We start from the raw sequence: 21,055 nt of genomic DNA on the forward strand, positions 1-21,055 counted from the left end.
TCCACCTGCAGATCTCTGTCCTAAACCGTCCACCAGATGACCACAGTCACCCCATGTTTCCCATACATTGACTTATTTGATCTTATGTCATTTCTGGAGCTCTCTTTCTGTTTATCAGACCACAAATGAGACAATAATTAGCAAGCTAGCTACCCAACAGTGCCTCCGCCTCGCTCCCCGCCACTTTGCCGAAAGAGTCTGTGGCTGTAGCGGCCCAAATTCGGCCAGGTGTCACAGCTAGCTGGTGGCCAGCAGCAGCAGCAGCTCCAGGTGTAAAGGCGCTTTCACATGATTGCCGATTTGCAGATGCCGCAGGCTTGACCCAACGCTGATTATACGCACGCACTGACGGCTGGCGGAAAGCGCTGCCGGCGGCGGAATCATTGGCTCTGCACGGAAAGGTCAGCGTCAAACGGGGTCGAAGTTCAACAAAATTGAAGTTTCGGCTGGAGTCAAAAAGTACCCCGACGTCAGCGTTAACGCCATCAAGAGATTTTCAACGTTGCTCATATGCAAGCGCCTTAACTTGTGTAACAGCAGCAACAGAAAGTTTGCAGCGGGGAGTGAGGTTCCCCGGAGCTGGGGTTTGCACTCCTCCTGGCGAGGTGGTCCGTAGCGGCAAGAGTACGGCGGAAGACACACTTTGATTTGAGGTGCTAGCTAATGTTAGCTACATAAACATGAAATTGAAACCTCAGCTGTGAGCCTTTAGCTCCGGTTACCAGAACGCTAAACTATTAGCAACGTTTTCTCTTCATCTCTAAAACGCTATGCCAATATTTGCATATGTTTTATTTCGTTTATTTTCAGACTCTCTTTTAGACTCCATTTTTAAGAGGCTGACTTCCTTTTCTTGGATTGCTTTGCAGTGTTAGCAGTTGTTGCTAATGCTGGAGTAGCGGCTGTCTCGGCAGGATTCTCCGCCATTGAGATGTGCAGGCACCTCTGCATTTGTAGAGCATTTGAAGGCCTAAAACAGAGCCAAGACGAGGTGCAGGACTCTACTGTCCACTTAAATTACAATATGCTCAAACTGTATCATGGGATTTTTGCCCAATGATGCCACAATAAGTCTGAAATTGTCACGCTTTATATGTTCCATACATTTACCGCAGAACAACTGAATTCAGATTTTAGACTTCTGATATGTCTCGTGGTGATTCTGATAATCACGGTTATGGAAACAGTTTTAAACCCCTGAACCAGCTTCACTGACTTGAGCTAAGGTCAATTATTACCATCTTTACTTCAATATGCTTCTTGTTTCATAATTATCATGCCCTCGCTGAATTGACTGTGCCCTATAATACCTCGCAAGGCACCACGTCAAGCATAGAGTAATGGAAAAGTTTACTTTAATCCCAAAATGCATCCCAGATCATTACAACCACCATTATTTTTCTTTTTGTGTCCCACTTCTTGATGGGAAACTGTTTTATTTCCTGGAGGTAGCATGTCAGGAACACGGCAGGGCAGTGCGTGCTGGGACCGGTCCAGGCCCACCGCGGCGGCTCCCGTTGCAGGCCAACAGCTGCCTTTCCCAGGTGGCCTGACATTTGAGTCGCAGCCGGACAGATTAGATGGAAGGTGTACGAAGAGGGACAGAAGGCAGGAGGATGATGAAGGGGGGGAGAGGAAGGGAAGGGAAGAGGAAGGCAGGACGATTAACTTAGTGCCAGGTCCTTGTGCGTACGGGGTTGGAAGGCGGGGGAGCTCAGGGGACAACCTGAGCCCCTGGATTTCAGTCCAGATGGCTGGCCAGGGCACCCCAGAGGACCCCCTCTTATTGATTTAGGAGGGAAAACAGAGAACCTGGCTTTGCTTTGGGCCCAGGCAAGCACCAACTGTACCGTACAAGACCTGCATGGCTGCTCCTTTCCCCCTTCCTTTTTTCTTTTTCATCCTCATCTCAGGTTATCTGCGCCGACCCGAGGGGAAGTGAGCAGGGGATGTGCGAGGAAGTGGGAAGCGAGGGCGAGATATGAATATAAGTCGACTGATTTAGCAGGTCGGATGTAAAACGGGTCACACTTTTGCAGGTCTAATCCCCTTTTCTTCGCGGTCAAATTGTGCGCTGATATGAGACGGTATCGGCTCCCTGGAACCAAATAGAGCCTGAACGGTGCAGGTCTTTGTTAATACAAAGAGCTTCTCAGCTAGTGAGCAGCCAAGAGGAGATGTGCAAGATAAGATTTGTAGAAACACATGAAAGGGGACATGGGTATAAATATGTATGCACCCCTTGGAGTGGAGCCCTTTTTGTATGCCCATTAGTACAGTTTTTGTGATACTGTCTATCTATTGTCATTGTGGTAACACATATAGCTTCACCACCCAGTCAATTATATTCCCTACATTACAATGGGAGGTATAACTGACTGAACATACAGTCAGTGCTGTATAATATGAATAAATGAAGGCAAATCATACAGACATCATTCCTGTTAGACTGGACACTGGTAGAGAAATAAATGAAAGAGAAATATTGGAGATCTGAGGAGTTTGACACCAACTCTGACAAAATAATAGACAGTGCACATTAAGCTGCGATATTTTGTTATGAAAATCTTTTTTTTTTTCCGCCATATTTTTAAAGCTTTTGAATTGTTTTCTGCTCCAAAAATTGATAGTAGAATATTGAAAAATGAATATTATTGTTGTTATTTTTTAAGGAGCAGATGGTAATTTAGGCCCATTAAGAAAACGATTATAAAACACTTGATCTTGAGATAGTAGATGAATATTTTAAATCATTTTCTCCCGCTTCCAACCCCAAAAAAATCCACATAAAGCACCTTCTTTGATTCCATCACACAGAGCTTACAAAGAGTTAACAGCAGCTCCCAGTATTAGGATCTCATAGCATATGATATTTGTCAATATTGTCGATTAGCTATGAAACAGATCCCCTTCAGCGAGGGACCGGAGCAGGGAGGTATCTGTAACCAGACGCCCACGCACCACAAAGACTATTGACTGACAAGGTGGACCTCTCTGTGTTCTTCGGAAGACAACTCTGTGCACTTTGTTTTGTGCGCCGGGTCCTGTGTTGTGCTAATGAGCCTAATGAGCTGCTGTTTACATGTTTTTGCTTCTCTGCTGCAGACACCTGAGGCATGTTGGGATTTTTGTGTGAGCTGTGTAGGCACGTACGGCATGTACCGTAGATGCATACGTTCCTATGTATGGATACGTGCACCTTTATGCTTCCCTGTGTCAGAGCCTGTGGATGTATGGAGCGCATGGGTGTTATGTGCTCGATAATTAGGGCTTGTGCTTGATGTGGGCATCATGCTCGTTCCTGCCCACATCAGGTTTTTTTTTGGCTGTTCACATGTTTTTTATGCTGTTTTTTTAAAGATTATTTTTTGCCTTTATTGGATAGGATAGCTTAAGCATGAAAGGGGGAGAGAAAGAACCGCAGGCTGGACCTGAACCCAAGGACATCGCCTTTGTACATAGGATGCCTTCTTTGCCCGCTAAGTCGTGAAATGTCGAGAGAAGACAACATGAGGAGTAGTGAGAAGAAATCATTTCTTATCCTACTTTGTACCTACAGGCCCACAATCAATATGCATCCTTGTTTCCTTTAACATGTCGTGACGCAGATAGAACGACAAGTGAGACTTGTATCTGCAGAAACTCTGCACTCAAATCAGACTTTGTAAGGTGTATGTCTTTCTAGATGGCGGCTGTTACCCCTCTTCCAGTCCAGTTCCTGCACCTAGTTTTGAACCATAGAGCATTTCGACCAAAGATAGACTGGTTTGGTGCTGGAAAAGTTAGATCCCAGCTGGAAAGAAAAGAGAGCATGGAGACGGCAACAATAGCAATATTAAGTGACAGATCATGGAAAAGAAATAGCACACAGTGGTCTCATCAGTAGTTCGTCCATGCTTGTTTTCAGCTAAAACAAATATATCATTAATAACAGAACAAAAACTCACAGGTAATCAGTGTGATCCACCATCTTGCTTCTGTTTACTTCAGTTGTGCATTGTGCAACGCCCTCCATTGACAACACATCCTTGGTTACGATGATTCTGCTCAAAACTGGTTGAAACACGGGCTGGTTCGCTAGGTAGCACCAAGGCTCCACGAGTCCTGAACGAAACAATTTCAAGAACCAGGGCTAATTTAGTGGGAAAGGGGTAACAGTAATATTAGACAATCGTGGTGCCTTAAATTCTCTCCAAGAACGATGTTGGATTTCATATTGGAACATGATGTGTAGATGTGATTGGCCAGGTTGGGACCAGACTTCCAGAATTCAAGGTGTAGTGCAGGCATTGCTAAACAGCATTAGAGAAGGCAATTCTGACATGCTAGTCTTTATGTTGGAGCAATCCTGAACACAATGTTTTCTTGAACTCACTACAAAGGATTCCTCTCGTATAATTTTCAGGGTGATACTGTGAACTCCTAGTATTTGTTTAGAGCATGAAGTTGCAAAATCCAAGTACTTCTAGGGGCAAAAAAGACAGTTGACAGGACACCTAATGCCTACCTTACAACAAAAGACTTTTCTAGCAATTTCACAGTTGCAGATAATTTTCCAACGGCTGAATAAATTAGTTTTATCTCGGTTGGTGCACACTTCTGTGATAGTCATCATTTGGTCTAAGGTGGTCATAAACTCAGTCCGAGCTGTCATATGTCAGGCTTTTTATCATCTTGACGTTCCTACAAAATCAAACATTTTTGATATTGTTAGTTTTTAGTCTCGGCTCAAGACAGGTGAGGCGCAAGAACGTGAACAAGTCTTATGTACTGTGAAAAAGGAGGAGAACTAGAGTGTATGTTTAATTCGGTGTGTATCTGATCCACCCAACCAGCACTCATTTTATTGAGAAATCTTAATTTTTGAAACAGTCTTCTCCCTGTGAAAGTAATCCGGTCTTACTCCGAAGTGTTAGAAAACCAGCACTTGGTCAGTGATTTCTGGTGTCAGACACCACCAAAAAAAGTCTTTTTGTTACACCCCTGTAAAGGGGGATAATACAAGGAAAAACACAGACACGATGTTACTTCAGTCACGTCCAGTGTTGTAATGGATTTTCCAAAATAAAGCACCATTTTTGTTACAGCAACTGTCATATCAAAACAACACAGTTGACAGTGTTAGAAATATAAAGCATTGTAGCACAACATATCTTCACAATGGCTTGAGTCAAAATTGACAAACTACCTTTAAATGGACAAACTATAGTCTCCGTATTGAATATGAAGTGACATTTTACATCTGCTTCAATTCAAATATAAATGAAAATAACTTCCCATCAGTCATGTCATAACCGAACTAATATCTTGTCAAATGAAAGCTATTAATGTCACTATTTTATCCATAAACACACATATGACAGCATGGAAATACATTTTCTTATCAAATATATCCTCATTAAATGTCCAACACTGCACAGAAACATCACAAATGCACTTCTGAAACAACGCTGCTCACGCCACCGTGCAGCTAGCAAGAAAACTACGGTGAGTGTAACATTCACGTGTACTGAACTTATTATTAGCTCTCAAAGTTACTGCAGAGACAAGTGTTTTACTTCCTACTTATCTTCTAACACACAGCAAACATAAATGCATCACGAAACGTATTACAATCACTTTTCTTACCTGTAAAGGGGAATAATACAAGGAAAAACACAGACACGATGTTACTTCAGTCACGTCCAGTGTTGTAATGGACGAACGAAAGCAACGTCTTCCCCTCTACAATTTAGCTCAGACGCAAGCAATCAAAACCCGATCAATGATTAGAGAAACAACTTTCAAAGAAATAAACTTGAAGAAAAAGAATCACTGTAGCAAACAATATAAAATAGTAATCAGAATAGTAATAGTAACCAAAATAGCATCAGGAATTACTTATGTTTTAAACACAGATGATCCTTTTTTAATTTATCACTCTATACTCATTTGTCTGGGAGACCAGAGTAGTAGATACCAGATCACTTAATAAGCAGATCACTATGAATTTCACCTTTATCAGTTTTTACCTTTGATGAATAATGTTTTGTTTTTAACCATGTACTCTCATGAATTAAAGCATTCTTTTGCTTACTGTTTTTAGCATGTTCACATAAGTATTTTTTAGCGTTTTAACAGCATTTTAACTTAACTTTTACTTTTATAACCATTACACTTTCACTTCGGCGTGATACGTAGCCAGTGCCCAGGGGTGTCAGAGGGAAACAAGGCAGGACAGCAACTGAAGTTAAACTGGCATAAGTCTGAGTATGGTAGGCAGGAAGGGTGGTGGATGGGTCCAACAACCATCGCCTTTCACCCAGGAAGCCAATGTTTGCTTCGCAAGATTCTTAAGCCAAACCCTGTTCTTCTTTCCTAAACCCAACCACATTGAGTTGAGGCGACAAAATCCAAAATGTGAAGTTTGTGTGCAAATATGATTTATCTTTATAGATTATAATGATGCCAAATTGACAAGATGTCGACATCAGATGTTTGTCTTTTGTAGAGTTCTGTGTTTTTGCGGTCACATAGGGAATTGTTAATGCGTCATGTTTCTTAAAGAGAGTTTTGCGTTATATTTTCCACCAGGGGCAGGATGGGAAATAATCTCAAAAGGGATCTAGTTGTAGTCTTGTAAATATTGACCCTGCAGGATCACTAGTCTTTGCAAAATCTCACAGTGTGTGACGGTTTCTTTAGACGTGAGAGGGTGTCAGACTTCTTGCACTTGTGGAGTATGTATTCCTATTTTCCTGATTCTTGTTTTCCATCAGCTGCAGTGTGTGTCTTCAAGGTTTCACTAAATTGAGGGATCTCCCTGAATACCAGTAAAGACAGCTATCTGGCTTCCTCTCCTTCGCTGTCTCTTGTTTTCCTGCGTGCTAACATGGGCTGAAGATGCCAACGTTTATGACAACTGGTGAATGAGCACTCATATTCAAGTCACACACGGTGAGATGCACGCCGTGGGATCCGGTTTTGTTCCAAATATCCATGGGGTCCAGATAAAAACTGAAAAATGTGACTGTTCACTCCGATTAGAGTTAAAACCTGAATGTGGCGTCAGAGTCAAAATCTGAGTGAGTATTTGTATTCCCTTAAAATACATGATCGTCAGTGTCAGGAGCGATGAGAAGTGTCTGTGTGTGTTTGTGGAAACATTTAAGTGTGTGTGTGGTGATAATTGAAGCCCACTCGCTCCTGTGGGAGTGCTCTGATGTGAGCCTCTGGCTGCGGTGTGGTTTAATGCTGAAAGGTGTGTATTGTTTTATCGCACACAAGTGTTGCTGTGGAAAGGGGGTGTGACAGTACTGCTAAAACCTGAACCGAGTTCAGACCTGTTTGTGGACCTCTGGAGGGAAACTCGGAACAATGAGCAGTTCTATCTTCTCGTTTTTTATTTGCACCTTATATCTACCAGGGGAAAGGTTTGCTGAACACCGATGTTGTTTTGCTCCACTGTTATCCTGCTTCGTATTCATGTAGGTGTGCAGCTCACATGTGTTAGAGGAAAGATGAGCTATAACAATAATAACTTGAAGCTCCCAGCTTCCACTGTTCAGGATTCAGGGATTTTTCTACTAAGAGAGGAACATTAAGTCGTCTGTGATTTCCCTTGAAGGTGGCATTGTTGTCATCCCGTACTACTTTAAGGGTGCTTTCACACCTGCCCTGTTTGGTTCAGTTGAATGGAACTCAAGTTCCTTTGCCCCCTCAGTGCAGTTCGTTTCGGCAGGTGTGAACACAGCAATCACACTCAGGTGCACACCAAACCACCAAACCGAGACCACCTCTTGAAGAAGGTCTCGGTCCGGTTACTGACGAACTCTGGTGCGGTTCGTTCAGGGTGAGAACGTGTTCCGATCTACTACTTTAAGGGTGCTTTCACACCTGTCCTGTTTGGTTCGGTTCAATTGAACTCAAGTTCCTTTGCACCTCAAGTGCGGTTCGTTTGGGCAGGTGTTAACACAGCAATCACACTCAGGTGCACACCAAAAAAAAATGGACTGAGACCTTCTTCAAGAGGTGGTCTCAGTCCGGTTACTGACGAACTCTGGTGCAGTTCGTTCAGGGTGAGAACGTGTTCCAACCTGGATCCGAACATTACATTTTCTCACTGAATAACTAAAGGACTTTTTCAGTATCTTAACATATGCAATAAAGTACATTTATGTCAGGTCGGGCTGCGAATAACATTTATTTCCATCGTCAATTAATCTGTAGATTATTTTCTTGATTAATCGGTTAGTTGTTTGGTCTTTAAAATGGTAAAAAATGTCGGATCAGGGTGTCCCAAAGCCCAAAATGACGTTCTTAAGTGTCTTGTTTTGTCCACAACCCAAAGATACTCAGTTTACCAGAAAATAATCACATTTAAGAACCTTTTTTTTGTCTTAAACATTACTCAAACCCAATAATCAGGTATCACATTCGATGGTGATTTATGTTCAGTTCAACCTTTATTTGAATTCGGAGGATCATTGAGAACAAGCCCTCATTTACAACGATGCCGATGATGAGTAGAATAACTGTCACCAGTGATGAATCTTAAAGCTGAGTGCTAAACAGCATCAAGTGATTTTAGGGTGGAAGCAGATGCGTGTTGATAAATGACATCACCATAATCCAAAAGTGACAGGAAGACTGCCTCAATTACCCGCTTCCTGCAGGACATCGGACAATTATCTCTATTTATAAAAATACCCAATTTTCTGGCGCAGCTTTGTAACAAATGTGGTGATATGATGCTTAAAAGGGAGTTTTTGATCCAGCCAAATACTAAGATATTTACATTCTGGAACCCTTTCAATATTTTGACCATCCTGGGTCCTGATGCCCAGCGGCATGTCGGTGTCAACTTCATTTCTAGAGGTCTTGTTAGGATTCAGAATCTTGTAGGCTGTCAAAGGCTAATTGAAGGGTTTCAATAGTGGACTGAGCAGTATCATCAGAATCATTCGTCAAACCTGAACCAGACAACACTTAGGACTCAGGGTGCAACGCTGGGCTCCAGATTAGAGCTTAGATTCCCTGCCCGAGCCCAAACCCGACCCGCCACTATCCTCAGGCTTGGACGGGTCGGGCTCCTCATAATAAACCTTCGAACCCCGAGCACACTCTTATCACACTTGGCTGCGCACATGTGAGATGTCGGCGGTGACAACGTATGTGTCGGCTTCGTTAAGTGTACCACGTGCAGCATGATGCTGGTATATGACAGCAAAAAGACGGGGACCTCGACACTTAACCCTGGAAACCTGGAGCGACATTCATTTTCTTATGCTGCCTTTAGATGCCTTTCGCAAGTATTTAAACCTTCAAACCCCGAGCACACTGGTGCGATTTCTTTTAGAAACATGGGGAATAAAAGGCAATGATTATGTTGCAGAATTATTGTATTTTTAAATTAATATAATTTTAGGTATTTTTATTATATATTTTTTCAGAATGATTGTATTTTTTTTTACATTCTTTTATAGTTGTTTATTTATTTTATCTTCATGGGTCATTTCTTTGTATGTTTGTTTTTAACTGTCTTTTTTACCCTAATTTTCTTGTTTTTAATTTTCTCTTTTTACTATTTTTTTTGGGGGTCATTTTTTTCTTTTGTTGCTCATTGTCTTCTTCCCATGTTTGTAAAATAAATCAAGCCAATTCTGTCAGGTTACAAAGCGTTAATGACGAAGGCTTGCCATGGACAGAAAGACGAGAGTCAGCCTTCAATGTCCGCGTTCGTATCCTTAAAAAAAATGTTGGGTTTAAACTGGGCTCGGGCTCATAAGGGACGGGCTCGGGTGGGGTCAGGCTGGATTTTTTGCATCCTGCCTCTCATGCTCCTTCTATCCACCCTGACCACCTCCCTACAACTTGAACATAGTGCTTCCTTCCCTGGAAATAACGTCGCCACTGAACATAACCCAGGCAGCAATTACATTTCATGCAAATCACATTAGTAGTATATAAACATAATTTGCAGGGGACAGGGTTGAAATGTCCACATGCTAAGTAGAGGAATAATTAACCTGTAAAATAAAACCAAAAGAGACGAAAATGCATTTTTTCAGATTAATAATCGGCCACAAAGTCGTGTTTGAGGGCCGTAAATCACCTGTCTAAGTAAAGTGTTGACACATTGGTTTTGATCCTGAGTCTATTGTCCCCTTTTCCATCCATTATGGTTATTTAGTGCTACAGGGTTGTAAAATGGGCGTTTATTGCCCCTGTAATGCTGCTGCATGTCCCCTCCCTCCCTGTGCACCGTAAAGCTAATGTCTACATGGCAGTGTGCTCAGATATGGGATTTGTAGGTCACAGCTGCAAACACAGCTAAGGGCAATATACTATTGTTCTTTATGCCTCAGTACAAGGTGTATTAAACACACATATGCTCCTAAATGAATATTTAGATTACTACCCTTTATTATTAGTCTGTCCTGGAAACATTTGAATATCACCTCAAGCATTGTTTTGCTTATCTACCCCACCACCACCACAACCCGCCTATATCCCTCGTTTCTTCTGGGGGGGAAACGCCACAGCGTGCTCAGTGATGTATAATCACCTTGAAATTAATTAATCGTAACACAACAACGCCGGCGATAGCATCAGTGCCCGTGTGGTTCCCTCTTTTGTCTGGCCACCCGCTCTTTCTTCAGGTTGCTGAGGTTGCTGTCCTGGACGCCATCGAGCTAAAATGGCTGCTATCTCTGAGCTGTATGTGTGGGGTCTCGGCGAGTAATTAATCTCAATGAAGCCCGTAGCTGAGGTAGGTATGACGGCCCCGGAATTCAATTACCCCCCCACCGCCGCCGCCGCCGCCATCGCCGGCGTGCACTGACGCTTTAACAGGGGGAAATATGCCGCCTCTATTTTCCCAGGTTAATATGAGCCACCTGAGCCTTATCATCATTTAACCAGCATGGAGATATTGTCATAACACATGCAGGCTCCTGGTTTTACTTTAGTTTTTGTCATTAGTGGCCCTCAACACGTTTTCAATTAGAGCTCGAATAACGCTTTGCATCTACTTTTCATTCTGCAGAATATGAATGTTTGCACACTTCTTAGCACGTGTAATGTGAATATAGGAGTGAGACTGATGTGTAGAGTTTGTAGATGTGTTTGGTACAGTGTTTTGGTGCTGTATGTGACATCCTGTTGTCCTTGTCCGTATGCAGTGACACTAATTCCACGATAAATTCAGTGGACTTCGTGAAAAAGACAGGAATCGTCTCGTGCATCTCAGATGTCATGGACAATGCTGAAGTCCAGTGATGGGTGCGTAAACGCTGAACTCAGGAGGCAGCTTAGATTAGATCTGAACCAATATATAAGGTTGCAGACAAGGGCGAGCACGCGACAGTAGCTCAGTGGAGCAGCTTGAACAACCCGAGAGAGGTGGTGTTTCTCAAAGTCGAGGAAGGATCCTTAAATGGCTGAATTTCAAGGAAGCTATAGGCCCGTTTCCACCGCAGGAACCACCCCCGAAGGACAGAGTTCCGGAACTTTTACAGGGGCTAAACAAGTCCCTGCCTCGGAGTCCGTACTCAGAACGGCCCCGAAAAACTCCTGGCTGGGGCTTGGGGTTTACTTGGTGCTGATTGGATATACTCAAGGCGGGATGTGACGTCAACAGAAAGCGACAAAATAGCCGGCATTTTTAAAACTCAGCAGACGAGGGTTAGCTCGTTCATAGCTTCCACCGCCATGTAAACGAAGAGACACGCCAGAAACCCAGCAACCACCTCAGCTCCTTCCATGTTGATTATCGTCTTTCTCATGTCTGCTTTCTTCCAAAGATTTTAGTGGTTAAAAGTCAAGGTTATTGTGACCTTGTATCTTTCTCATTCTCATGAACCCAATATTTCAAGAACAGCTTATGGGAAATACCTTAAATTTGGCACAAACGTCCACCTTGACTCAAGGATGAACTGATTACATTTTGGTGGTTAAAAGTCAAAGTCACTGTGACCTTGCATCTGTCTTATTCATGTGAATGTGATATCTCAAGAACACCTTGACGGAAATACCTTAAATTTGGCACAAACATCCACTTGGACTTAAGGACAAACTGATTAGATTTCAGTGGTTAAAAGGCAAGGTTACTGTGACCTTGCTTCTGTCTCATTCTCATGAACGTGATATCTCAAGAACAGCTTAAGGGAATTTCCTTAAATTTGGCACAAACACCCACTTTGACTCAAGGATGAACTGATTACATTTTGGGCATTAAAGGTCAAAGTCACTGTGACCTTGCATCTGTCTTATTGTTGTGAATGTGATATCTCAAGAACAGCTTAAGGGAATTTCCTTAAATTTGGCACAAACATCCACCTTGACTCAAGGATGAACTGATTAGATTTTGGTGGTTAATGGTCAAAGTCACTGTGACCTTTCATCTGTCTTATTCTCATGAACGTGATATCTCAAGAACACCTTGAGGGAACTATCTTAAATTTGGCACAAACATCCACTTGGACTGAAAGACGAACTGATTAGATTTCAATGGTTAAAAAATTTAGTTGTTCCACTTAGAGCTCCCCCTAGAGGCCTGGAGGACTTCCTGTTGTATCGACTGGATACGCAGCACATTTCGTGTGTATTTATTTATTTTGCATTTTTGTAAGTCAGGGTTCCCGTGGAGACTTAAAAAGTCTTAAAAGGCATTCATTGTATTAATCTAAAATAAATAAGGCCTTAATTGGTATTTAAATATCTTAAAATATTAGTTTTGAAAACACAATCACCAAGTTTTATGTTACAAAAAATGTTTTGGCAAAATTTTTACCTTATTGAAAAAAAAAGGTTCATGGTTTCTGTTTTTATCTTTTAATCGTGGTTATTGTACAATTGATCTTAAATTTCACTCTGAATTGAATTATAAACATCTAAAAAAGTCTTAAATCTAACTTGCCTTAAGGATCAAAGTGATACAACCACCCCCTCACTCCTTTAAATGATGAAGGCTTTGTTATTGGAGATGATGTCTCCTCAGACAGTTTTTCCCGCACAATGAGCTGACTCCGTCTTTTGGAATGAACACTATTGGATATTGACCATTATTTTCATCCGTATTGATTTCTGGTTGACAATACACTGTATTTCCACTTTAATTATTTGCATGGCTGCTTTTCGCAGAGATGGACGTCAATATCACGGAAAGTAGTGAATCACACCAAACCTGCAGCCGTTAACAGGAAGCTGTGCCTGTGCTCTCTGAGTGTGACACGTTACAGGAGATCAGTGATGAGTTGAGCAGATAAATTAAAGTGTTATTTCAAAAGTATCTTTAATTTTCTCTGAAAAAATTACCTCTGATTTTTCTTTTGTGTAAAGCTGCTGAGCCATTAAGAGATTTCTAAATGTGTCATCTTCCAAATGTTTATTGATAATGATGTCATTACTTTGTTTTTAAAGGTAGAGCATGAGTAAGGTTGGTGATTTTCAGATCATATTGGTGTCTGTTAATGCTGCTTCTATTTCTTTCTTTTGGCATTTATGAATCAATAATTAATACAGTCGACAGGGCAGATACACAGAGCAACAGTCATACTGTCACCTGGCTAAAATCTTCATGTATAGTCAGAGAAATTCTGCTGTCATGTTTGTGGTAGTTTTTGTCAAAGCCCTGATCATATACTTTTCTGGTTTTATTTTTAATGCCTCTGCACTTGTGATAGCCATAGCCGGAGGCGTGATGCTTTCGGGTTGTCCGTCCATCTCTCTGTCCCCTTCTTGTGAAGGTATTATCTCAAGAATGCCTTGAGGAAATGTTTTAAATTTGGCACAAACATCCACTTTGAGTCAAGGATGAACTGATTAGATTTTGGTGGTTAAAGGTCAAATTCACTGTGACCTTTCATCTTCTTATTCTCATGAATGTGATATCTCAAGAACACTTTGAGGGAATTACCTTGAATTTGGCACAAACATCCATTTGGACTTAAGGACGAACTGATTAGATTTTAGTGGTTAAAGGTCAAGGCTACTGTGACCTTGCATCTTTCTCATTCTCATGAACACAATATCTCAAGAACAGCTTAAGGGAATTTCCTTAAATTTGGCACAAACATCCACCTTGACTCAAGGATGAAGTGATTACATTTTGGTGGTTAAAAGTCAAAGTCACTATGACCTTGCATCTGTCTTATTCTTGTGAGTGTGATATCTCAAGAACAGCTTAAGGGAATTACCTTAAATTTGGCACAAACATCCACTTGGACTGAAAGACGAACTGATTAGATTTCAGTGGTTAACAGTCAAGGTTACTGTGACCTTGCATCTTTCTCATACTCAGGAACATTATATCTCAAGAACACTTTGAGGGATTCACCTTAAATTTGGCACAAATGTCCACTCGGACTTAAGGATGAACTGATGAGAATTTGGTGGTCAAAGGTCAAGGTTACTGTGACCTCAGAAAACGTGTTTTTGGCCATCAGTCAAGAATTCATACACTAATTATGACATAAAATTCACACAAATTTCTACATTTCAGGGGTCGGCAACCTTTACAACTACAAGAGCTTTTATTGTCCAAAAAAAAAAAAATCTGTCTGGACCCGCAAAACATATTTGAATAAAATTTAAATAAGCACATGTACATTATAAATAGGTCTCAATAAGAATTCATTAATTTGATTTACTACAAAGTGGCTACTCTGCAGCGGGCGATTTATAATTATTTAGTACTTTAAATTTGCAGCCATGGTGGTGAAAGCAAATTAATCCGTCCACACATTATTAAATCAGTATTTTCCTCCAAGACTTTTTCTTTTTTAGGTTTAGAATTGCTAGAGAGACTCCGGGCTGAGGTTCAGCAAGAATTTAGAGGAAAAGGCTCCAGGTTATAGACGTATGATGCACATTTTAATTTATAAAATGCAAAAACATCTATTTTCTAATTTGATGTAGAGGCTACACGTTTTGTTTTTGAGTTTTTGAGATTTTTCAAGCAAACCAGCAACAAGCAAAACAAATGGACAAACGTCAACAATGATAATAATCTGACGGGATAAAATAATGAAGTGATGACATTTTATATCCAGAGGGTCAAAGGTCAGCTTCACCGTGACATCATAATGTTCTGCAAAAACACTTTTCTGGCCATTACTAAATGTCGTAACTCAAAAACAGAAGGAAGACACTTGCTCAGATGCTGAATTGGTGACTCTAATCTTGGAGCTGATTGTATAGATATAGATGTGTGTGTGTGTGTGTGTGTGTGTGAGGCGTCCATGTTTTCAAACTGCAACTTGAAGCGTTTGCAGAGGCAAACAACCTCAAGGCGTTAATTCTGGTTTTATTTGTTATTAATAAACAATCACATGAAAAAAGGTCACTACAGTGGCTTTTAATGCAGCACTGATGTGCGCCGGATAATAGATACATGTATAAGAGGTAATTTCCTCGTTGCCGCAGGAGTCATTGACTTACATTCCTACCAGCGTACGTTCCTGCAGCACAGGCAGAGGCCGGTCAGGAAACATATTGTAGGACGGCAGCCAAACACCTACGCAGGGGTCAACGACAAGAACTAACGCCCTGTGATGCTCTCGCTTTAACCTCTACAATCCCAGCTGGTTTGTGCATAAATAAGGTAAAACCAAGGCAGTTGCTTGAGCGGTGTGAATGTGTGTGTGTTGCATGTGGGTGGGATGTGAGGGTCACATGTCTCCAGATGAGCTCTATGCAAAACAAAAACGTTAATACACGCAGCGAGCGTGACGGCGGGCGGCGCACCTTCCTATAAATCACCGTGGTTTTAATCATACCTGTCTCGCCGTCTCTTTGCCGCCATCCCCGGAGAGATTGTTTCGCCTGCCCGCCTCTCTGTCTCCCTCGTTCTCTCCCTTTCTCACTTGTGCTCAATTATCTAGCAGCTCTTTCGGTGTTTATTTATTTATCCAAAGTTCATGTACAGTATGCATGCACAAATTTTCTCCTGGGGGAGCGAGAGCGGCTCAGCGGAGCGTGGCGGCTAACCACACCGGCAGCAGCGAAAGGAGGTGGAGGAGGAGGAGGAGAAGGAGATTAGAGGTTTAGTCGGAAATGGTCTTTGAGGCAGACCTGAAGGTTGCTGGTTTGTTTCCCGACTCCCGATGGGAAAATATCAGTCCTCTGTCCTTTGAGCACGACACAACTTTCCAACTTTTATCCGCCTTATTTGCAGGATCAATTTATTGTTGAGTTTTTTAACGGAGTTTGGACAATAAGAAAATACAGAACATCATGAGAATTATCCTTTGCTGCTAATTCTTCCCACCTTCTTTTGTTTGCTAAAAAATCTCAAACACACGGCACGAATCTGACACAAAGGACAGCAAGTGTTAAAGCTTTTATGAGTAGCGACAGATTAAATTGCTGTTCAGCATCACATTGACAAAACATGCTTTGTATTGCCGCGGAAATGTCAGAGAGGAACACAGAGGACCAGTTGAATCTTCCACAAGACAAAGAGAAAATTCAGGAGGAAGTTAAGTGGCGAACACGAGGCTTTAGTAAAGAGAAGAGAAGAAGAAACCAGCAGAGGAGCGAAGGGTTTCTTTATTTTTTGTTTTTTGTTTAACAGACATTTAAAAACACAAGGGAGTTGACGCTTTCCACTGAGGGAGAAGCAGGTAAAGGCTGCCTGGAAGCTAATTAGAGGCCATATCACAACAGCAGCAGGGTCTGAGCCACTTTCACTCAGCACCGAGGTAAACAAAGTGCTTGGCTGCTTGTTGCTGTGACAGGCCAGATAAAGTGGTATTTACCTTTCAGTTGTTGGTTTCTTTTACAGCCAGTACGGCAAGTATGTACAGCGTGTTTGCTGGCATTTATTCTGCAACACAGTGTCAACAGAGAAACAGAGAGAGAGAGAGGGGAAGAAGCGGAGAGAGGAAAGTGGGTGAACAATGCGGTAATAGAGCAACTGGAATCGAAATGAGACGGAGACCAAGGTGGGAGAGGAGTGTCAGCAGATCAGGACATTAAAGTCTAAGACCTTATTTACACAGGGCTAATACTACCAGGGGATGTTCAGTGATTTGTAAAAACTGCAGAGATAGAAGAGGAATCCATGCAAATCTGCTTAATCTCTCAAGTGAAGCTGCTATTTATTTGTTCTTGGTTATCCTGACTGCAGCCCAATCGCCAGAAATGGCACTGTATGTGTCTGCAAAACACGGACACGTTATTATTTAGCAAATATATTGACATTTTACGTTTATAACAACACTGTGGTTAATGTGCGGTTATGTTTAGGCAGGTTATGGTTAGGAAAAGATCATGTTTTGCATTAAAATACCCACAAAGGCAGGACAAAAACTGCTGGAGAAGACATGAATGGTCACAGAAAACCACCCACATTAAGCGGCACAAAAGCTGCTAGAAAAGCAGCCACAGGTTGCTAAAAAAAACCTAACACTTTGCACTAAAAAAGCAACTGGGAAAGCAGTGACACATTGCTAAAAACACCCATGTTCTGCAATACAGAAGCTGCTGGAAAAGCAGTCACTGGTCACTAAAAGACACCCCAGTTAAGCGGCACAAAAGCCACTGGAAAAGCAATGATGGGCCACTTAAAACCACCCATATTTGGTGGCACAAAAGCCACTGGAAAAGCAGTGACAGGTCACTAAAAATCGGCCACATTTGGTGACACTAAATCTGCTGGAAAAGCAATAAGGGGCCACTTGAAACCACCCATATTTAGCTGCACAAAAGCTGCTAGAAAAGCAGCCACAGCTTGCTAAAAACAGCCATGTTCTGCAACACAAAAGCTGCTGGAAAAGCAGTCACTGCTCACTAAAAGACACCCACGTTAAGCTGCACAAAATTCGCTGGAAAAGCAATGATGGGCTGCTAAAAATCACCCACGTTTGGCGGCACCAAAGCTGCTGGAAATGCAATTGTGGGCCACTTAAAACTACCCACGTTTGGTGGCACAAATGCCTCTGGAAAAGGAATGATGGGCTGCTAAAAAATACCCACATTTGGCTGCACAAAATCCACTGGAAAAGCAGTCACTGGATGCTTAAAACCAACCACATTTGACCGCACAAAATCTAAAAGAAAAGCAGCAACTGGTTGCTAAAAAACTTAATATTTATCACTACAAAGCCACTGGAAAAGCAGCAACATGTTGCTAAAAACACCCATGTTAAGCAGCACAAAATCTGCTGGAAAAGCAATGATGGGCTGCTAAAAATCACCCATATTTGGCAGCACTAAAGCTGCTGGAAATGCAATAGTGTGCCACTTCAAACTACTCACGTTTGGCGGCACAAATGCCTCTGGAAAAGGAGTGACGGGTCACTACAAATCACCCACATTTGGTGACACTAAAGCCACAGGAAAAGCAATAAGGGGCCGCTTAAAACCACCCACATTTGGCAGCACAAAAGCAGTCACTGGTGGCTAAAACACCCCACGTTTGCCGGCACAAAAGTCTCAGAAAAAGCAGTCTGCAGTTGCTAAAAAACAACCACATTCGTCAGCGCAAAAGCCACTGGAAAAACAGTCACTGGTCACTTAAAAAACAACTGCACTCGGTGGCACAAAAGGTGCTGGAAAAGCATTGACAGTTAGCTAAAAAACACTTATGTTTGAAAGCATGAAAGCGACTGGAAAAGCAGCAATGGGTCACTAAAAGATACCCATGTTGGGCGACACGAAAGCTGCTAGAAAATCAGCCACAGGTTGCAAAAAACCAACCACGTGTGGTTTGCAGAAACGTACAATGCTGTCATTTTCTTCTGGGGAGTGAACAGCTGATTGATTAGAATTAAAAGTGGCAGTGGAATCTTCAGAGCACGGCTTGTGATTTGATTTCTGCACCAAGTGATAGACTGACCTCACTGGAATGACTCTGTGTGCTTTGACTCAACACTATTTCTTGACCAGGCTATCATCCTGTTGTTACAGTGAGGTCATCAGGCAACAGGCAGAGACTCCAGGAAGTCTCTGCACGCAGCCAAAACACAATCCTGTAGAAGCACCATGTTCCCCTGTCCTCTGTGGTGTCAGTGTCCTGCGCGTCGTACATTCAACTATCAACTCTGACCTACTGGGAATGAGAACGTAACACTTCCCAGTGAACGTGATGCAGGCAGCAGTTACGTTATATTTTTATATCCCTGTGAGTAAATACGTGCTTTAATGAACTTCTTCGGCTTTTGTTTGCTTGAGATTAAAAAGTAGATTTTGTGAAAGTATAGAGGACGTGACTTAACGATCGGCGACGTTGCTTTAAAGTCAAGATGTATACATTTTACCTGTCAACTTTATCAACGTCTATGTATTAATTACCTCCTCCGTGGCCTTGCCTCTTAATGGTCCTCTCGTAGCGGCTCCTCCGCGACATCTGTCTCCCGTGTTTTTAACTTGAGAGAATAGCACTGTCAACCGTTCACATAAACCATGTCAGAGCCGCCTGTGGCACCTATCTGCTCGACAAAACAAAGGCTCCCCGCAATTAAGGAGGCCTTTTCTCACCGCCGACAGCTCCCCTCCTTTTTCCCGTCCCTTTTTTTTTTTTTTTTTTGCTTTATTCCGACAATTTCCAGCAACTCTAGCAGACACCTTAAGTGCCGCTAAGTGATCAAAGAGGGGAGTGCATATTGGATAACGCAATTAGGCTACCACTGAGAGAGGAGAGTAACAAAGAGAGAGACAAGAGAGGGACTCTGAACAGATAATGGCTTGTAAACAGAGGACATTACTTTACACAGAGATTATTCAGATCCCGACCTGACACCGGATGCACCAGGGTCTATTAGCGGAGTCATACCCAGTGGGAGAAATAAGACTGGATCACTTTAGTTAGGAAATGGGAGAAAATGGCAGCGCCAGGGTTCGTTCGTGTGCTCAAAAGTTGACTCTCAGGCTCCTCTAATTGCCAATACTCAAAACAAAACCATGATAGCTTAAAGAGAATGTGAGAATATCTTGTCAGAGAGGATTCCTTCCTCTCGTCGCCCTCCTCCACCCCGTCCTCACATTTTTCCTCCCTGCTTGTCATTGGTGTACTTAACAAGAGGACATAAGTGGCTCCTCTCATCATAATGGAGATCTGAGAATATAAAGAATGTGTGTGTGTGTGTGGTCGTGGCGGTGAGGGGCGAGTGTTGTGGCGAAGAAAGGAAGTGGCGGTTTCCTTCTCCCCTCCTCCCCCCGAGTGTTAAATGACTTGGGTCAAACGGTCAAAATGTAATTATCACCGAGGACGGCAGCGATCGCCAGTCAACCTGCTTACCTGACATTAACCCCGGTCTGAACTAACAGGAGGCCCTCGCTGCCCCGGGGAGCCAGATGCTAATTTGAAGCAGAGTTTGCAGTTGGGGGGGTTCGGGTGGGGTAATTGTGGAGATCTAATGGGGATCAGTGCTGTGGGAGCTCTCTATACATCTGCCGTCTGGCTAAGACCCACCGCACCTGAGACTCACAGGCTTGGCTGTGGTCGCGCTCCCCTGTAGGCTTTGAAGCTCGACGGATGCAGCATGGCGCCACTGCTGGCACAAGTGGAGTGTGTGTGTGTGTGTGTGTGTGTGTTGTGGTTTGAATTCCAATTTTAGTCGAGTGAGGCTGCACTCAGTGCAACTGAGCGTCGCAGGGCTGACAGATCGGGTGTTTTCTAATCACAAAGCTCACATGAATTCATATTTTCATACCTTTGTCGGCTTATTTGTGTGTTTTATTTGTTATTCACAGACAAGTGCTCAGCACACACACGCTTGGAAGACGTAAAATAAATGTAAAAAAGGAAATAAATTACATAAAGAGAATAATGTGTGACATTGCAAACTAAAATCATGCCTCCCAAGCAAAAACCTCCATTCTTAAAAAACCCTTTGAAGTCTCCGCCACTGCATATGTTGGTATTTTTGCTTATTGTGATGTCATTTCTTGTCGTATTTACAAATACTTCATACCCCTAACATCTGTACAACTTCAGCTAAAAGGTCATGCAAGTCAATAAACCATAGTAATTGATAAAAGTATTGAAATTGTGTCATAAATTAAAAAAAATACAAAAATCGAACATTTTTTCATTGAATTTGAAAAAATAAACACATGAAACATTTTGATC

The 21,055-nt window shown here is 42.2% G+C and overlaps 1 protein-coding gene across 1 annotated transcript in view; it reads right to left on the bottom strand.

Moving 5' to 3' along the window:
• LOC126401616 (uncharacterized) overlaps positions 1–19,333 on the bottom strand; it is a 153,990-nt gene extending 134,657 nt beyond the window's left edge. Inside the window, exons 1-3 of the mRNA XM_050062941.1 lie at positions 19,276–19,333; positions 3,948–4,104; positions 3,700–3,793 (exon numbers count right to left, since the gene is read on the bottom strand). Coding sequence (XP_049918898.1) covers positions 3,700–3,793; positions 3,948–4,104; positions 19,276–19,330 — 306 coding nt within the window. The 5' untranslated portion in view covers positions 19,331–19,333. The remainder of the gene's footprint in view (positions 1–3,699; positions 3,794–3,947; positions 4,105–19,275) is intronic.
• Positions 19,334–21,055: the final 1,722 nt, after the last annotated feature.

Source organism: Epinephelus moara, chromosome 15 (assembly GCF_006386435.1).
Source record: "Epinephelus moara isolate mb chromosome 15, YSFRI_EMoa_1.0, whole genome shotgun sequence".
NCBI classification, from domain to species: domain Eukaryota; kingdom Metazoa; phylum Chordata; class Actinopteri; order Perciformes; family Serranidae; genus Epinephelus; species Epinephelus moara.